The sequence below is a fragment of the Cucurbita maxima genome, unplaced genomic scaffold (assembly GCF_002738345.1).
Source record: "Cucurbita maxima cultivar Rimu unplaced genomic scaffold, Cmax_1.0 Cma_Scf00005, whole genome shotgun sequence".
In the NCBI taxonomy this organism is placed as follows: domain Eukaryota; kingdom Viridiplantae; phylum Streptophyta; class Magnoliopsida; order Cucurbitales; family Cucurbitaceae; genus Cucurbita; species Cucurbita maxima.
Genome location: NW_019272021.1, coordinates 2,574,259 through 2,592,242, shown reverse-complemented (window position 1 = coordinate 2,592,242; position 17,984 = coordinate 2,574,259). Strand labels below are relative to the sequence as shown.

Below are 17,984 nucleotides of genomic sequence, written 5' to 3'. Positions count from 1 at the left end.
AACCAAAGTTAGCTTTCTATTTAGTTTATAAAATTGATAAACTAAATAGAAAACAACAGTTCCATAATAAAATTTGATATCTAATGTTATGAGATTTTTTTAATAATAGAGAATAAATGTTACTAAACCATCATGAATGGTATGAAACATTAATGAAAATTTAGCTTATTAATAGTAAATTAAATTAATGAAATATAATTAAACATTAATGAAATATAATTAAATTCAAAATTATTTATTTTATTAATAGTAAGACCCTATCCGTTAACACGTGTCGGGTTAATTGAGCAGCATAGGATTGCAGCAAATCACAATCACACGTGCTGGCGACTTATTGCCATCATCCTAATTTCCTACTACAAAAATCAAACAACAAGACAGCCTCAATACTGAACGAAACCAAAATCTCAATTTTCTGATTTCTTTGTCTGCTTGCTGTCGCCGGCGGCCTCCTTTCCGGCGCCGGTAAACTCTCTGTCTTCTTTTCAAACAGTGTAGTGTTGTTGGATGGTTTCAATGTCCAGTCCCTTTAGTTTCACCACCGATTCAACATGTCCCTTCAATGTGTGAAGCTCTCTCAACCTACACAATCAATATCAAAATCATCATTATTCAATCCAAAACTTAGAAAGAGAACAGAAAACGTCGGATTGAATACTAAAGAGAGCATTCGTAACCGTTCAAGCTTACAACTAGCAGATAATGTCAGGTTGGATTCTAAGGTTTTAGAAAGCTTAAGTTGATAGGGGTTATACCTTGCGACCTCAGCACGCTTCTTGGCTTGCTCAGCGATTTCAGACAGCTCCCTGTAATTGTTCTTGTCATGGAAGAGGTCAGATACTTCTGGAGGCTGCAGGCCATGAAGGGTACGTTGAGCTGCAGCCCATTGAGCCTCCCTCTCGCCAATGCCATAATCCTTCTTTGATGTGAAAGCAGTCCTGTTTTGGAGCATATTATCCCAAGCCTTGCCGCTCAATGCATATCGAGTGGCAAATTTGAGAACATCCAGAGGAATGTAGAAGACTATGCTGTAGATCCAGATCACTCCTGCCCATCCCCATCCAATCCCTTTCATGTCAGCAAAGGCCCAGTTCGCATACACAGCAATCAGGGTAGCCACCTTAACAAAATCAGCCATGGAAAATCGTAAGCTTAAGCTTTCATGGGCTCATTTCATGTCTTTATATTCGAAGTGTTCTTACCAGCTGTGCTACTAAGAAGGCAAACACTAGGAGAAGACCAGGGCGTTCTACAAAGGACCAGCTTCGAGATCTTGTCACAAAGATGAGTGCCTGACTGACCGTGCTAACTTGAAGGTACACAGCTGCTGTGAGCTCGCCGCTGTTTTCTCTGATGGAACGCACACCGAATTTGTCCTGCACGAAGAAAAATATGAACACAGAAGCAGAATCATTAACTAAAGCAACAACCCAATTGCTTGGAATTTTCCCTACCGAAAAGAAATCGGTAGTGTGAGCGATCCAGAAGAACACAACAGTCATAACGGCTAAGTATGAACCCAAAACAACGCCGGTGGCAAAGATCTCGCGGAGCTTCCATGAATCCGGGAGAGGAGAGGGTTTAACTCTGTCTTTAGAGATGGTCATGATGGTGCCATCGTTGAGTATGGCTATGATCAAAACCATGAAAGGGGAGAAGTCAAATTTCCAAATGAGTGCTATAAGCATAAATCCCAGTACAATACGGATGGTTATGGAGACTGCGTAGATGGTGTAGTTCTTCATTCTTTGGAAAATGGCTCTGCTTGTTAGAACAGCACTGACGATCACGCTCAGTCCTGGCTCTGTCAGGACAATATCAGAAGCGCCTCTTGCAGCATCAGTTGCATCGGCCACTGCAATTCCTATGTCAGCCTTCTTTAATGCTGGCGCATCATTCACACCATCTCCTGTCATACCACAAATATGCTTCCTCTCTTGAAGCCTCCTTACAATTTCATATTTATGCTCTGCATTTAACAACGGACATTCAGGCACAAACATAACTAAAAGAAAGCCTAGGATCGATCGATCGGTTTAGTAATTCGACTCACCAGGGAAGACTCCAGCAAATCCATCAGCCTTCTCAATAAGCTCATCAATAGGTAAGGAAGAAATGGACTCGTCCTTGCTTTGTCCAAGAAGTGAGGAAGATGGGTACATGTTTGTGCCCATTCCAAGCCTGCGGCCAGTTTCCTTGCCAATGGCCAGTTGGTCACCAGTGATCATCTTGACGTTGACACCAAGATGAAGTGCCCTTCGGATTGTCTCTGCACTATCATGCCTTGGAGGATCAAAGAGAGGCAAGAGACCAACAAATTGCCATGGCCCTCCTGCACCTTCTTTGGACTTTTCTGGAACGGTCTGCAGCAAAAAGAGATTTATCATCATAAAAGATATGGGATTTCGAGGCCAAATCAAACAATTACCTGTCGGCCAACAGCGAGAGAACGAAGGCCACGATCAGCGAATTTGTCGATGATTGAATGAGCCTTCTTCTTGACATCATCACGAAGGTCACAAAGTTCAATGATCTGCTCTGGTGCTCCTTTGCTAACACGGTGCCAATTGCCATCATTGTCAATATAAGTAATAGCTGTGCGCTTCTCAACTGGGTTAAAGGGCAAGAAATGGACCTCCCTTATGCCTTCTCTGGCCTCCTTAGGATCACCAAGCATCCCAACAATGCAAGCATCAATGGCGTCTTGATTCTCAACCCTGGAAGCTCTAGCTCCAAGCAAAATCACAGTATCTTTGTCCACATCTCTAACAAACACCTCAATCATGGATTTGTCAACTGTAAGCTTATTGAGAGTTAGAGTTCCTGTCTTATCACTGCAGAGGACATCCATTCCAGCCATTTCTTCAATGGCTGTCATTCTCTTTGTGATAGCACCCTGCTGGGATAGCCTATGAGAACCAATAGCCATAGTGACTGATAAAACAGTGGGCATGGCAATTGGGATACCCCCAATGAGTAGAACCAAGAGATTGTTAATACCATCTCTATATCTACGATGTTGAATTGGGTACATCACTACTATTTCTATCACCATCCCTACGGCGATGGAGCAAATGCAGAAGTTTCCAATGGCAGTCAACACCTTTTGGAAGTGACCCACTTGATTTGTGCTATCAACCAAGTGAGCAGCCTTCCCAAAGAAGGTGTGGACACCAGTGGCAATTACAACAGCCTCGATCTCCCCTTGCTTTACAGTGGAACCAGAAAACACTTCATCACCAGAGCTCCTTGTCACTGGTAAAGACTCACCAGTAAGTGCTGACTGATCAATCTTGAGCGGATCGCCTTCCAACAAACGAGCATCGGCTGGAATGATATCTCCTAACTTCACACTAATCACATCTCCTGGAACTAAGATTGCAGCCTCTTCCTCACACCATCTTCCATCACGAAGAACCTAACATGAACAACAAAGCCAGAGATCATTTCGATTCCATTAGTAATGAGGATTTGGAATATCACACATGTATCAATCAACTCTTTACCTTGGTTTTTGGTGCAAGTCCTGCCATGAGTGCAGCTGCAGCATTGCCTGCATTGTTTTCCTCTATAAAGCTGATTGTGGAATTGATAATAAGCAATGCAGTAATACCCACAAAATCTTGCCAGTCGGGTGGTTGCCCCTGCAATTTAGCCATTGAAATCATATCACTATCTCAGCAAGAGCTTATCCTTCTCCTTTTAGAATACAGAGAGAAAGAGAGACGTTACCCCTCCATTGGCAAGAACAATCGCCATGATAGCAGCAGCCTCCATAACCCACGAAAGTGGATTCCACATAAACCCCAGAAACTTGAGAAATTTACTTTCCTGTTCGTGAAGAGTTTAAAAACCATTAGAATTTTCTTTCAATTGATAGCAAAAGTGGAGAAAACTACAGCTGATTATTAAGCTATTAAGTGACCTTTTTCTCTTCAAGCTTATTTGGGCCAAAGAGTTGCAGCCTTTGGCGCCCCTCCTCTGAGGACAAACCCTCTCGGGTACATTTCAGTTGTTCAAACACTTCCTCAACGGGTATACGCTCCTGTAAATCACGGATTGCCAAAATTTTAAGTTCAGAAGATTTAATCAACAAAAGCTTCCTTCGAAAACCGAAAGCAAACCTTTCAACACGTTCATTGTTACTCAAACAGAAACATAAACAAGATGAGAAGAACTTACAAGATCGACGTTCTCATTCTTGATCTCCTCTAAGCTGATGTCGGTCATTTTGAGATGTATAAAGAAGGAAACAGTAATAAAATATATATGATTATAGCAACGAAAAAGAAAACGGAGAGAGTTTTTGGTGAAATCAGTGTTTTCGATTTTCCATAAGTATAGATTAATGAAGCGCCATCAGGTTCCTTCAAATCGAGGTCGGGCGGGGAGGAAAATGGTTAATGGTTTTATTCTTTTTTTGGTTTTTCTTGTTGTGTTGAATTGAGGAGGAGTAAGGTGTTTTTATAGGGAAGTTTTTGAGAGATTTTGATCGGAATGAGGGGAGGAGCGAAGGAGCGAGATTCTTGGTTCTCCTGCAGGCCCGGTCTTCCGCCATTGCTGCTACTTTCTGTTTCCTTTTCCTTCAGTCTAGCGCCATCTGTTGCAACTGGAAGAGAAGTGGCCATTTACGTTTATGCCCTCGTTTACTTTCTTTTTATTCAAATTCAAAACAAAATTTTTGAAGTATTATAATTATTTATTTACGAAGATTTTAATTTGGAAAAACAATATATCATTTTTTTAAAAAGAAAAATAATAAATAACCTAAGTTTTCATCAATCCTTCAATTTAATTAAAAAATTGATACTTTAAGGGTTAAAGTGCCTATTTAACCTCAATTTTAACCTAAAAATTAATAAATATTAGACCTCGACCTTAATTTATCTCGAATAATTGACTTCAATTTTTATCTCGACTTCAATTTTTTGTTACATTTTTTTGTTGTTAAAAATGTTTTAAGGAAAATTTTAGTTTGTGAATTAGATTATTAAAAAGGTTGAATTTATAAAATATATTTTTTTAATTTCAATAATATATTTTAGACTATATAAAAAAGGAAAAAAAATTTAAAACTCTTTGAAACATTATTAAGTAAACTTTTAAAATTTTCAAATAAATATTCAAAATGTTTTTATCCCTAACATTATTCGTACCCCATTTCTAAAATAAGTTTCAACATTTAAAAAGTTTTATAAAAAGTTTTAAAAATTTGTCATTAATACCCTTCCTTCCAATGGGATAATGATTAGCGCTAATAAAGACCAAGTTTAGGGATACGTAGACGAACGCATTTGAGTTTATGTGCGTGTGCATGCGTGTGCGTTATGTGTGTAGAGGAGTATTACACCTTCAATAGGACTTGAAGTTGAGATCAAGGTCATGAAATGATGTTTAATGATAGGTCTCAAACAAAATTTCATGTGATTGCATTTCTTGACTCAGTTGTAGGTCGTGTATGTAGAGGAGTATTACACATTCAATACTGTCCGGACTTGAAGTTGAGACTAAGGCCATGAAATGATGTTTAATGATAGGTCTCAAACACGATTGCATGTGATTACATTTCTTGACCTAGTAGTGAGGTCACCATAGGGTCACTTACTGAGTATTTCTTAAAATACTCAAACCATGTTCAACTTTTACTTTTCGAGTAAAAAAGCAAAGCACTTCTACATGGGCTATGATGGCCTTGAGACTAAAGTTAGAGTAGAAGTATTCATGTTATTCGTAGCCCTTAGGGGTATGAGCATATAAGTCCATGATATTATTTTGAAATGTTTTAAAAGACTCACATATTGTATGTTCAAATGCATCGAGATACTTCCCTGTTATGATTAGTACGAGCGCATATACTACGATGATATGATACGATATTATGTACACCATGATGCTATGTGCGCTTCCTTCCCTTCATAGTATAACGATAGCATCAGTGTAAACGAACTCAACTCACCTTAGGGTTCATGTGCACGTGCGTGAGCCGTGAATGAAGAGTACTACACATCCAATACTGCCCAGACTTGAAGTTGAGACCAAAACCATGAAATGATGTTTAATGATAGGTCCCAAACACAATGGCATGTGATTACATTGCATTTCTTAACTCCAATAATAGTGGGTCATTTACTCAAGCCGTGTGCTACTTACATTTTAAGTGAGAATAACTTTAGACTTTATTTATAGTTTCTACTATTTTTCCGCACGGTACACCTCTCGTAGTCTCTAATACTTTCAACTTCATGATTGTATATCATCCAATTGAACAAAGGCTTTTAATTAAAATCTACGAGGGAAACAATAGAAGTTCAAAAAAGCTACAGTAGCAGTCACGATTCAAGTTTGAAACTCGAGCTACAAAAAAAAAATAAGCACACTGATTAGCAGTACCTCTATTCATAGGAGACTGATATGATGCTAATGAATATGCTCCCCCTTCCTCCTCTCACTCACGCTCTCTCTACTAGTTTCTTTCTGCAACCAATAATTTAGATCAATTAAATTTCTCTTTGCTAGAACACATCGGGATGGAAGCGTCCCGGAATCGAGCTGCTTTGTTCAGTCTGCTTCAAATGCATTGTCAAAGCATAATTGTTTATCTGTACAACAAAACCAACAGGATTTTTTTTCAACTGGTCAGAAAAAGGTGCATCAACACAAACATGTTTAAGAAGAACTTAAATTAAACCAGGACGGTTGATAATTGGGAAGAAACTTAGAAAAGTTGTACATTTATTTCCTCACCTCAAGGGTTCTGAGCTGCTCCTGATATTGACATACCAACTGTTTAAGATGCTGCAACCCTATATTCTTACCCTCAAATTCCTTCTGACGTTCATGCTGAATCGCAACCGCTCGCTTAAGAATTGTATTTTCTCGTAGAAGTACTTCAATTTGTTCCTTCAGTTGCATATTTTCCTGGGTGACAGTGAAAAGAACATAAGTTGACAAGCCTGGCTCCTTACTTTATAGCAATAGCATGTTTAACAAGCAAGTAACCCCAAACCAAAAAACCTACCAGTACCCCAAAATTGTAACCCAATGATGTGGAAAATTATTTGTAGTGGCCATTAAAACTGAAGTACCTTGTGGAAATTTTGTGCAGCATCAACACCAGCACGTGCACTAATTGAGTTCTCTAAAGCCTCCAATGCTCTTGCTGCACGACTCCTAGCATCAGCTACGTCGATTGCGCTCGCCATTTCCACAACAAACAAGTCAATCCATTTTCTACCATCAAGAGAAACGCTGCTCGGTACTGAACAATTCTCAGAAGCTGCAGCCTCTCCATCGTTAGCAAACGAACCTGAGAAATTTTTAGGCATGCACTGAATTATTGATCTTTATAGAAAAAGAAAAAAAAAAGAGTAAAATTGCAAGGATAACAAAAGGTTAATTAAAGTGCTTTCTGCAGAAACATGCACGATTGATTTAAATGTCAAGACTAGAAAAAAAAAAAAAAAACACATTACAAAACGATCAGGGACAACACAAGCATCAACCACAAATGAATTAAGGAAGATTATCGTTCCTCATGCAGCTTAATCTCCAGCAATTCAGAACTAAGGTAGCAAACCATTGAGTCTCTTACATGAGAAAAGAATACATCTTATTCTAAGAGAATGGATGCATAGTAATCTGAATGAGAACTCCGTTTCTTGTTTTTCAAATCTTAATCAAAACCTAAACCCTCCTCTAATCTGCACAAGGTAAGGGTATAATTAGGAATCCAAACTAGGGACGGCAAGTTAGGGGGACCCATTGGATCACTTCCATGAAATAAGCATGCATCAAATTCTTGAACAGGGAATTTAATCTTGAATTAGATGAATTCATCATCATAATATAATTAAAATCTTGAGCGAATAGAAACAAAGAAACTACATATGAAGCATGTCCTTCGTTGCTTAGAATTTTGTGATACCTTGATCCAAATTTGGCTCTGGTTCTGCAGTAGCAACAGGATTCTCAACAGCAGACCCCAAACACAGGTCACTCAGATTTTTTATGGCAGCATCCAAGTCATTGCCACATTCTTCAAGGGCTCTTACAAGAAGCTGGAAGGAAAAATCAAAGCACGATCAAGAAAACCCTGGAGGATAGTATTAATTATAACATACATGCAGCAGTTATGAAACAAGTCACCGAAAGAGATGCATTGCAAAATAAAACTGAATAGAACCACTAAAATTCCATTCCGCAAGTAAGTCGAATTAGTTGATATTGCACAATCCAGAGGCATATTTAAGCAATACATACAACAAGAAGAGAATAACAAGAGTCCCCCAAGGCCATCAAGATTCAGGCTATAATGGCATCAAGAAATATGAGATTACACAGAAGCAGGGAGTAAAAAACAGGAATTAAAATCGGAGTGAAAGAAAAAAGGGAAGAAAGAAGAAACCTGATGGTCCATGTGGGGAAACAAATGGTGGAGGTGGTCAATAAGAGAGGAGGGCGCAGGGAAAGTAATGGGAGAAGTAGAAGAGGAGCAGCGGAGGCGCTTGGAAATGGGAGGCGAAGGGGGGAGTTCTTCAAAGAAGGATCTCTTGGTTCCGCACACCACAGCAGACATCGTCTCCGGGTAGTCGGGTGCAGAGACTATTACCTAAGACCACCTTCGTCGCCGGAGCAACACAGGAATCGAAATCGGAGACGACGAACAGAAAGGGAAAGCAAAGAGGTTAGGGAAGGAAGGAAGAAGAAGAAAGGGAATGAAAGAATTTGATTTGTTTGGGGGTTAGGTTTTTGTAACTCTCTGTTTTCCCCCTTTTCTAATGCATTAACAGAAAGGAGCGTTTAACGGCTTATTTACATTACAATTAATTAATTAACGAAAAAAAAATTAATTAAATATCAAACGATAGAGTCAAAGGATAGCTTTCTTATAATAATTAGGTTAAATTATCAATATATATATACTTTTTTAAAAAAAAATACCCAACGGTAATTTTTTTGGATTATAGAATTTTGATGATGATTTGAAATAGAAGGTAAGAGAGACAACAAAAACAAAAGGATTTTGTAGAAGTTCGTTTGTTGCCTCGAGGAATTGAGGAAATTTTGGGTTAATTGAGCCAATGACGACGATGAACTTAGTAGAAATTATGTTTAAGATGAGCGATGAGCTAGAACAAACCAACTTACTTATTCTTACTACTTTTATTTTTTAGATGATAATTAAGCTGTGCAAATATGGGGATGACGAACTTAAGCTTTTGAAGTTTTAGAGTTGTATAAATATGTGTGTATATAGTTTAAATTACGTTGCATATATTCTAAAATTCTAGTGTAAGCAATCGCACCCACCAAGGTTTCGACTTTCGAGTTCAGGAGGAGGAAGGTTGCTGAATTCTTTCCATTCTCATCGAAACTAGCAACTGCTGACTTTCCCCCCAAATTAAAAGCAAAATGGTCGACCTCCCAAGTCTCATCAAGTAATTCGACCTTTTGAAACATGTATAATAGCTCACTAATCGAGTGCGCACGGGATGAAAACAACTTGCAAAATAAAATAAAATAAAAACTAGGTGGGTGTAGAGAATCTTCTCCACAAAGCAAACAAAATGGAAACAAGAAAAAGTGAGAAGCACCAGGTTGGATACAGATTGATGCCACTTACAATATATATATATATATATATATATATATATATCCAAACATCAATTTGAATCCCCAAAAATAAAGTCTAAAAGGGTAACCACAAATCATACAAATCTCAGCTGCACTCATAAAACAATGCTTGAGAATCAATACCCAAATGAACACATCCTGCCATGCTTTTGTAAAGAACAGCCAGAGCTAAGCTAAGTAGACTCACCTACTATTCTCATGTGGGGTTTTGTGTTGAATCCTTTTCTTCTGATATGAACTCTGAGCTATCTTCGCCAGCTGCTATTTCTGTTGTTTGTGCATCTACTTCATGGCTCTTGAACAGTTCATCATCTTCTAATTTACCTACCTTCTCTTTTGATTCTCCTTTTAGCAGCTCTACCACCTCGACCATGATCGGTCGTTTCTCCGGCCGTGAATGGGAGCATCTGAGTGCAACAAGGACGACTCTCTTTAGCTCGTCTGCATTGTAATCTCCATTTAGCTTCGGGTCTGCAAGTTCGTTAATTTTTTTCTCAACTACTAACGGTAATGCCCAATCTACGATTGTGCGTTTCGTTGTTGCACTCGACTTCTCAAGAGGTCTCTTGCCGGTGGCAAGCTCAAGAAGGAGAATGCCGAAGCTGTATACGTCACAACTCTCTGATGCCTTACCTAACATAGCATATTCAGGTGCGAGGTATCCGAGTGTGCCCTTGACTCTTGTAGTTACATGTGTTGCACCGTCGGGGATGAGTTTTGCGAATCCAAAGTCGGCGACACGAGCTTGGAAATCTGGATCTAGCAAAACATTACTAGCTTTGATATCTCGATGAATGATGTGGGGAGTTGCTTGGTGGTGAAGATAACTGAATCAAACAAAATTAGGAGTGATCAAAATGCATAAGAGAATGTTAAGATTAAATAGAGATGGTTTAACGTACGCAATTCCCTCGGCAGATCCAACCGCGATTTTCATGCGACGTTTCCAATCGAGATGGCATTCTGATGCGTGATGTCCATGTAAATGGGAGAGTAGACTTAGATTAGGCATGTAGTCGTACACGATCAAGCGCTCTTGCCCTTCGGCACAGTAGCCACGTAAACTCAATAGATTCTTGTGCCTAACTCGGGCCAGTATCTCGACTTCCACAGAGAACTCCATGTCTGCCTTGTTGCTCCAAGCCTTCAACCTCTTAACTGCAATCTGCAAAGACATGCCATTCAGATTTCAGAATAGGTTGCTGTTTCTAAAATTCTAAAATACTGTAACCGCTCAAGTCCACCGCTAGTAGATATTGTCCTCTTTGGACTTGCACTTCTGGGCTTCCCTTCAAAGTTTTAAAACGCGTCTGCTAGGGAGAGGTTTCCACACCCTTATAGAGAATGCTTCGTTCCTCTCTTCAACCGTTCTGGGATCTCACAGTCAACATGGTATATGAGATATTGTCCTCTTTAGACTTTCCCTTCCTGACTTCCCCTCAAGGTTTTAAAACGTGTCTGCTAGGGAGAGGTTTCCACACCCTTATAAAGAATGTTTCGTTCCCTTCTCCAACCGCTGTGGGATATCACAGTCAACATGGTATATGAAATATTGTTCTCTTTGGACTTCCCTAACGGGCTTCCTCTCAAGGTTTTAAAACACGTCTGCTAGGGAGAGTTTTCTACACCCTTATAAAGGATACTTCGTTCCCCTCTCCAACTAATGTGAGAGGTGGCCTCTCACAGTCAACATGGTATAAGGTATTTCAATCCTTGAATTATGCGAAGGAGGAGATTAATTTACAAACAATATTCCCTCTTTGAACTTCATGGTATTAACTCATCACGAACGCTCAAGTGGCTCAAGCTAAAGTATACGTTACTACAACTTATTGCAATCCTAGCTTCAACAAATTCAAAATTCTAAACCTTTAGAGCTGTCACAGATGAGTGACGAGTCAGCACCTCAACTATTCTCACGGGACAACTAGATGACCCTACAACATTTGGTTCCCAATATAGGATATTAAATCTTTGGTAGGTGGTTATCATGACTTTGAACTCATTCTCTCTAAGTCCCAAACAGTCGTAGTAACATTCTGCTGGCATGGTAAGATAACGAAACAGAAAAAGAGAAGAATCTTATTGACAGAAGCCGTACCGAACAGCCTTGGTCACCGTCCTTTCACAATCATAAGACGAACATTTCGAAGATTTTACATGATACAAAGAACATATATGAAGTTCAAAAATTCTAGTACATTCAATAGATTATTCAGAACAAGCAAGATCTTAGCTTGATCGATCGGCATACTAGTAATTTAAAACTAATGAAACAAGCATTTAAACGGAGCTGAAACGACTCGGCAAGTTTGAAACAACCAAGAAAGCTAGCACAATTTCCTTGAAACAAATTGAAAAAGAACATCCCAAATTTAAAACAAGTCTACGCCACATGAATTGATAGGATAAAACAAGAAAAATGAAGGCATATTTACTTGTGATCCATCCCACAGCTGACCCCAATAAACGCTACCAAATCCTCCTTCTCCAAGCTTGTTATCGTAATTAAAATTATTTGTGGCCGAGTGTAATTCCTTCAATGAAAACACCCTCCATGTTTGCTGTTTCTTCCCTCTTTCTTTCCTGCAGAATAGAACAGTCAACAAACAAAAACATCCTAAAAAGTTACAAAATCTTTCTATCATACGAGCCAGGATCAGGGGAACAAACAGAAAAACCAAATCAAATCATACAGTTTTGGAATCAGATCAACAAAATGAAGTAAAATTCACTTAAAACTTTTTATGTTATTCCAAATTCAACTTGAACATGTAGAAACTCATCACTCATTCCCCCAAAGACATCATGCCCACAAAGTGTTTGATAAAATTCCCCAATGAAGTTTGAACAATCTCTCACAAACTCAAAGTCAGCCCGAGCCCACAATTGGAATCCAATGACACATCGGATTTTCAGGAAAAAAAAAAAGAGAGACAAAAACAGATTCTAATCTCAACCCAGAAGCTAAATATATTGATCAAGTAAACGTACCGATCCGAACCAATTCCACAGCAGAACATTAGGCGAAAGGCCATGAAACCCACTTACTCTGTAAATAAACTAAGCTTCCGCTTTCTTAATTTGCTCACAGTCTGAACAACGGAGAAGAGAGAGATGCGAAACGTGAAGCGAAGGAGGAAGAAACAATCATTTGAAAAAAAGAGGAAAAAAGAAATGGGGTTTTGATTTTGATTTTGATTTTGATTTTGGGTGTCAAAAAGTTCGCCGAATGTAAGGCTTTGGAGACAGAGAGATTGAGACAGGGGCGATCCAGAGCGATTTATAGAGAGAGAAACGAGGAGAGAGAGAGAGAGAGAGATGGCCTCCTGTAGTCTTCTTCACGCCTCCATGTCTGACTTTCTCTCTCTTTTTTTCTTTTCTTTTTGGTTTGTAATTTTCAAATTTCCAGCTGTGTTGTGTTCAAATTCTTAACTGTAACGACTCGAGAACAATTTCATTTTTTTTTATTTTCAAATAATATGGGAAAATAATATTTTTAATCTCCATGTTTTCGGTGCGTTTGGTTTTCAAAAAAATATATTTATGAAAATAATTTCTCTCTCTCCTCTCTCTCCTCTCTCTCCCTCATCCTCTCCTCCCCCCCGGATTCCTCTCCGCCCCTTCTCTCCGGCGACACACCGTCATGGCCACTATGGAAGTTCCAATCGCCGCCCCTCCACCTGAAAACACAGCCAGAGATATCTATGGGCAAATCTAAAAATGTTTTCTAAAAAAAATATGACATAATATTTAATATAATTAATATTACAACTTAATGTTTAAAAACTATTTATTTATTAGGAAAAAAAAAAAACAAATACATACATACATATTAAATATATATATATATATATAGAAATTCAACATTTAATATTAAATCAAGCTTTCAACATTATAATAAAAAAGGCATCATTTGAAGAAACCAAACCCAGTGAAGCGAAGCATAAATTTGAGTCTCGGATGTTCAAAATACCATCAAGTTAATATGGTTCGAAGGACATTTTAGCTTCTCAATTCTAAGAAGATTAAAGTTGTAAGCGTTCTCTCGTGCCTTTTTTGTGTGAATCATCTATAAGAAAAAAATGTATTTTGGGACAGTATCTCAAGGCTGTTTCTGTATTTTACTACCTATTTATTTTTTCTTCCATCATAGAACATTTTTTTTTTAAAATCATATTTGGATTTGTACACTTTTTTTATTTTATCAATATAATATATTACATCATGTTGGTTACACTATTAATAATTGATTAATAGCAATGATGAAATTAGCTTAAAGTTTTATTCAATGATTGGATATTAGGAGAGAGAAAGGTAGGTAATTGCTAAATCAAATATTAATTTTTGTGAAATCATTTAAGTGTATAATTATATAATTATATAAGTGAAGTGGATAACTTTTTAATTTTATTAAATCAAAAGATGAGATTAGTTTAAACTTTCACTATTAATACATGTGACAATGTCTTTTCCGATGGATGAAGGATCTTATAATTCACTCTCTTAGAAGCCAGCATTTTCGCTGGCACATCGCTCGATGTCTAGCTCTAATATCACTTGTCACAATCCAAGTCCACCGCTAGCAAATATTATTTTCTTTATACTTCCCCTAAAGGTTTTAAAACACGTCTAGTAGAGAGAAGTTTCTATACTCTTATAAGAAATGTAACCATGTCGCAGGGGAATGCTGCAGCAATTAGTTGCTGAATCTAGATTCTAAATTCTGATCCGAATCTTGAGCATGAGATGTTATAATACCAAGGCTATTAATTTGATAAAAAATCGTACCCATCATTCTAGATTAAACATTTATTCTTAATTTTGTGAGGTTTACTAATCAATTAGCCGATATTTTTGCAGCGTGAGCGTGTTATTATTGCATTAATTTGGAGTGAATTTCAAGTATGAGCTTTATTAGGACGTAAGTTTGAAGAAAGAGTTTTATGGTGACGTAAATTTCAAGTATGAGTTTTATGGTGATAAATTAGAGTGTATTATTCGGACGTATGTATTACCTTAACTTTAATGAACTTCGAATATATTTTTAAATAAAAGAAAAGGAATATTTGGAAATCAAATACCACCAATCACGTGATTCCAATCCTGTCAACACAGCTTACCACTAAGTGGGCCAGGCCCACGTGACAAAGTTTAATGGGCCTAAATACGAGGGCTTTTTAATATCCTATTTTTTTTAAACTTCTTATTAATTTTTAATTATCAATTTAAATATTTTAATTTTGAAGAGATTAAAAATATGGCATTTGTAGGGCGCCATTTGCTTCGTGATTTAAAGTTTATTTTATTTATTTTTTAAATACCAACTGTTTTTTCCACTTTTCTTTTAAAAAAACCTATAATTTAATTAAATATACCATTTTTTTTAATTAGAGTTAAATAATTGTGATTGTTTTATTTCATTAGAAGTGAATATTTACATTTTAATTATTTTATTTTATAAGGTAAGAAAAGTTAAAAATTTAAATCTTATTTATCCTCTGCTATGCATCTACGCTAGTTCTAGTTACATTTTCCTATAATTCGAGTCATAAAGCGTTACATGGGTTGTTACCAATATTATACACTTAGCTTGAGATGTCAATAACATAACCCTAAGTTAATGGATAGTATAAGCTTCTGCTTCATCCTCCTAATCATAACCTTCCACAATGGAATTGGTTTAGTAATATATAGTCATTGAGACTCAAATTATTAGGGAGATATTGTACTCTTTACGTTTTCTCTTTTGAGATTTTTTTCAAGATTTTTAAAACGTTTATCCTCAGAAAAGGTTTCCACACCCTTATAAAAAATGCTTAGTTAGGTGAGATTTGACAATCCATCCTATTCGGGGCCAGCTCCTCACTAACACTTGTTCCTTTCCCAATTAATGTGGAACCCCACCAAATCCACTCCTTTGGGACCTAGCGTTCTTGCTGGCACATCACCTAGTGTCTAGCTCTGATATCATTTGTAATGGCCCCAAACCCACCACTAGTCGATATTGTCCTCTCTATGTTTTCCGTTTTGATTTTTTTTTAAAAAAGGTGGTCTCAAATTCTAATACCAAGCTTTGGTACGTGTCAACAAAACCACTCCCATGCAAACGAATCCCCTCCAGAGCTCGACACCTACAAAACCCTCTCCAAATAAATAAATCCCTCAAATCCTCAAATCACAAAAACAACCAAAGAAAAATGCAACAACCGACGGCCAAGAAACCCGACACTCAGGCGGTGGTGGACAAGAAGGTGAAAGATCTGATGAGGGATTGGAGGCGGCTGGTGGAGGTGCCCTACACCGCCTCTCTTGCTCACACAATGAACGTTCTCGTCGCCAACTGCGTCGTGGCTGTTCCGGTGGCTGCGCCGCCTGGCCACTGGATCGGCGCTGGCGGTTCCATGATCATGGAGGCTGATAAGAGCAGTGGGGTGGTAAGAAAGCATTATATTGGGATGGTCACCATGCTTGATATCTTGGCTCATATTGCTGGCAGTGAGGATGTTCATGATAGTAGTGGTGATCTGCTCGATCTCGATCGGAAGATGGCGGTTCCGGTATCGTCGATAATTGGACATAGTGTTGAGGGTTTGAGTCTCTGGACTTTGAATCCTAACACCAGGTTGGTCGATGTCAATTCTTATAATATTGTGTTGATTGAAAGTCTATAATAAGACTAGATAATACATGAAAATGGTCATTCTCAATCTTTTGTTATTGAAATTCATTAATAATTTATTAGCCTTAAAATGAAACTTTTGATCACGAACACATTTTAAGAGTTATAACCTTAATACTTTATGACCGTATGAGGTAGTGATATCATCATCTACGTGTTAGGACGTCTAACCATCACAGAATAAATGAATCCTAGCTTATTTTAGTTAAATGAAATTAGATTCTTTTCCAAATGGACATTAACTGCAACTTGACTTGAATTTATCTCAGATAATTTGAATAACATTTTTTTTTAACATTTTAGTTAGGATTTAATTTTACGATCCAAATATGTCAAAAAAAACTAAAGGAGAGATCTTCTGGAACTTTGAACACTTGGCTTTTCAATTCTCTTGGTTGGAGAGGTGAAAAGAGTCATACATGTTAGTGGAGAAAACACATGACAAGCTCAAATTAAAAACACGACCAGCTCAAAAACACATGACAAGCTCAAATTAAAAACATGACCAGCTCAAAACTTGGTCAACAAGGTCGACAATTTATTCTACTAAGTCTACTAGCCATAAATATTGAAATTTAGGGATTAAATTGAAAATATATTCAAAATTGAATGTAAGTTTTTAGGTGTAGTAGTATGTGAAGGCTGATTCATAGTCCGCTGTCATAGCATATTAGATTGTATGGAGATATTCAGCAAGGGGATCCACAGGGCACTGGTGCCCATCGATGGGCAGGTCGAGGAGGCCATGGGCGTGAAGCTTGTCGAGTCGGCAACGAGTTACAGGATGGTGACCCAAATGGATGTGTTGAGATTCCTTAGAGAAAAGGCACCAGAAATTAAAGAGATTTTGAGACAAAGTGTGAAGGAAATGGAAGGGATTAATGAGAATGTTATGGCCATTACAGATAAAACCAAACTTATAGAAGCAATTAAGTGCATGAAATCTAGCTTCCTGAATGCAGTCCCCATTGTTGGCGGCGACCATGTCCACACACAGCTTTTCACTGTATGCCTATCACTTCCCCTTCATTTCAATTGCTTCTTTTGGGATCAAATTGATAGTTTAAGTCTTTCAGGGAAGAGGAATGAAGCTAGTTGGGACGTTTTCGGCAACCGATCTGAGGGGGTGTCAGCTCGCGACGCTACAGACATGGTTGCATCGGTCGGTGCTAGACTTCACCGATGCAGTCCGAAACAGCTCGTTGTTCGAGGGGAGTGTGGCGTTCGGGAGAGAACTGGTTACATGTCAGCCGGAAAGTTCGTTGGAGGAAGTGATGGAGAAGGTGGTGTCAAAACATGTGCATAGAATTTGGGTAATTGATGAACATGGTTTGCTTCTTGGTGTTGTCTCCCTATCAGACATGATTAGAGTTGTAAGGCATTCACTTCTCTCTCAACTCCAAACCTTGTAGCCCTTGTTCTAATAGGCGTGCGATTCTGATTGAATTGGTGCCTTTTGTAGTGAAGTTAATGGCATCCCCCGGATAGCTCTCTTTTTTGTGTAGATTGAAGTGTTTCGTTTGTGACCCATAACTCGAATGACCCAAGTTAGATTTTCCGTAGTCCAAAGAGTCTAGTATACGAAATGACAAGTAGGTCGACTCTTTTAACCTACTTAAGAGTTAAGTTGGATAGGCATGATTTGTTTGGATTGTATGTTTTGTGTTTG

The 17,984-nt window shown here is 38.0% G+C and overlaps 4 protein-coding genes across 5 annotated transcripts; 1 reads left to right on the top strand and 3 right to left on the bottom strand.

Moving 5' to 3' along the window:
• Positions 1–256: 256 nt before the first annotated feature.
• On the bottom strand, positions 257–4,567 carry LOC111479586 (plasma membrane ATPase 4-like). 2 transcript variants are annotated; one of them, XM_023124305.1, is made up of 10 exons: positions 4,183–4,567; positions 3,926–4,045; positions 3,733–3,831; positions 3,507–3,644; positions 2,429–3,418; positions 2,054–2,363; positions 1,455–1,969; positions 1,203–1,376; positions 756–1,120; positions 257–582 (listed from the first exon to the last, which is right to left on the bottom strand). In XM_023124305.1, exons 1-10 carry the CDS (start codon positions 4,228–4,230, stop codon positions 486–488), a joined length of 2,856 nt encoding a protein of 951 aa, XP_022980073.1. In that variant the 5' UTR covers positions 4,231–4,567; the 3' UTR covers positions 257–485. The 2 variants fall into 2 exon arrangements, with proteins under 2 accessions (XP_022980073.1, XP_022980072.1); XM_023124304.1 differs by having other exon boundaries at positions 1,203–1,969.
• Positions 4,568–6,219: 1,652 nt separating this feature from the next.
• Positions 6,220–8,749, bottom strand: LOC111480055. Its single transcript, XM_023124997.1, has 5 exons — positions 8,405–8,749; positions 7,925–8,057; positions 7,086–7,306; positions 6,745–6,918; positions 6,220–6,599 (listed from the first exon to the last, which is right to left on the bottom strand). The coding sequence occupies exons 1-5, from the start codon at positions 8,573–8,575 to the stop codon at positions 6,513–6,515; spliced, it is 786 nt and encodes a 261-aa protein (XP_022980765.1). The 5' UTR covers positions 8,576–8,749; the 3' UTR covers positions 6,220–6,512.
• Positions 8,750–9,567: 818 nt separating this feature from the next.
• LOC111479598 (PTI1-like tyrosine-protein kinase At3g15890) lies at positions 9,568–13,001 on the bottom strand. Its single transcript, XM_023124342.1, has 4 exons — positions 12,628–13,001; positions 12,072–12,219; positions 10,536–10,798; positions 9,568–10,460 (listed from the first exon to the last, which is right to left on the bottom strand). Exons 1-4 carry the CDS (start codon positions 12,669–12,671, stop codon positions 9,830–9,832), a joined length of 1,086 nt encoding a protein of 361 aa, XP_022980110.1. The 5' UTR covers positions 12,672–13,001; the 3' UTR covers positions 9,568–9,829.
• Positions 13,002–15,833: 2,832 nt separating this feature from the next.
• On the top strand, positions 15,834–17,896 carry LOC111479295 (SNF1-related protein kinase regulatory subunit gamma-like PV42a). Its single transcript, XM_023123852.1, has 3 exons — positions 15,834–16,258; positions 16,982–17,321; positions 17,392–17,896. The coding sequence occupies exons 1-3, from the start codon at positions 15,834–15,836 to the stop codon at positions 17,725–17,727; spliced, it is 1,101 nt and encodes a 366-aa protein (XP_022979620.1). The 3' UTR covers positions 17,728–17,896.
• Positions 17,897–17,984: the final 88 nt, after the last annotated feature.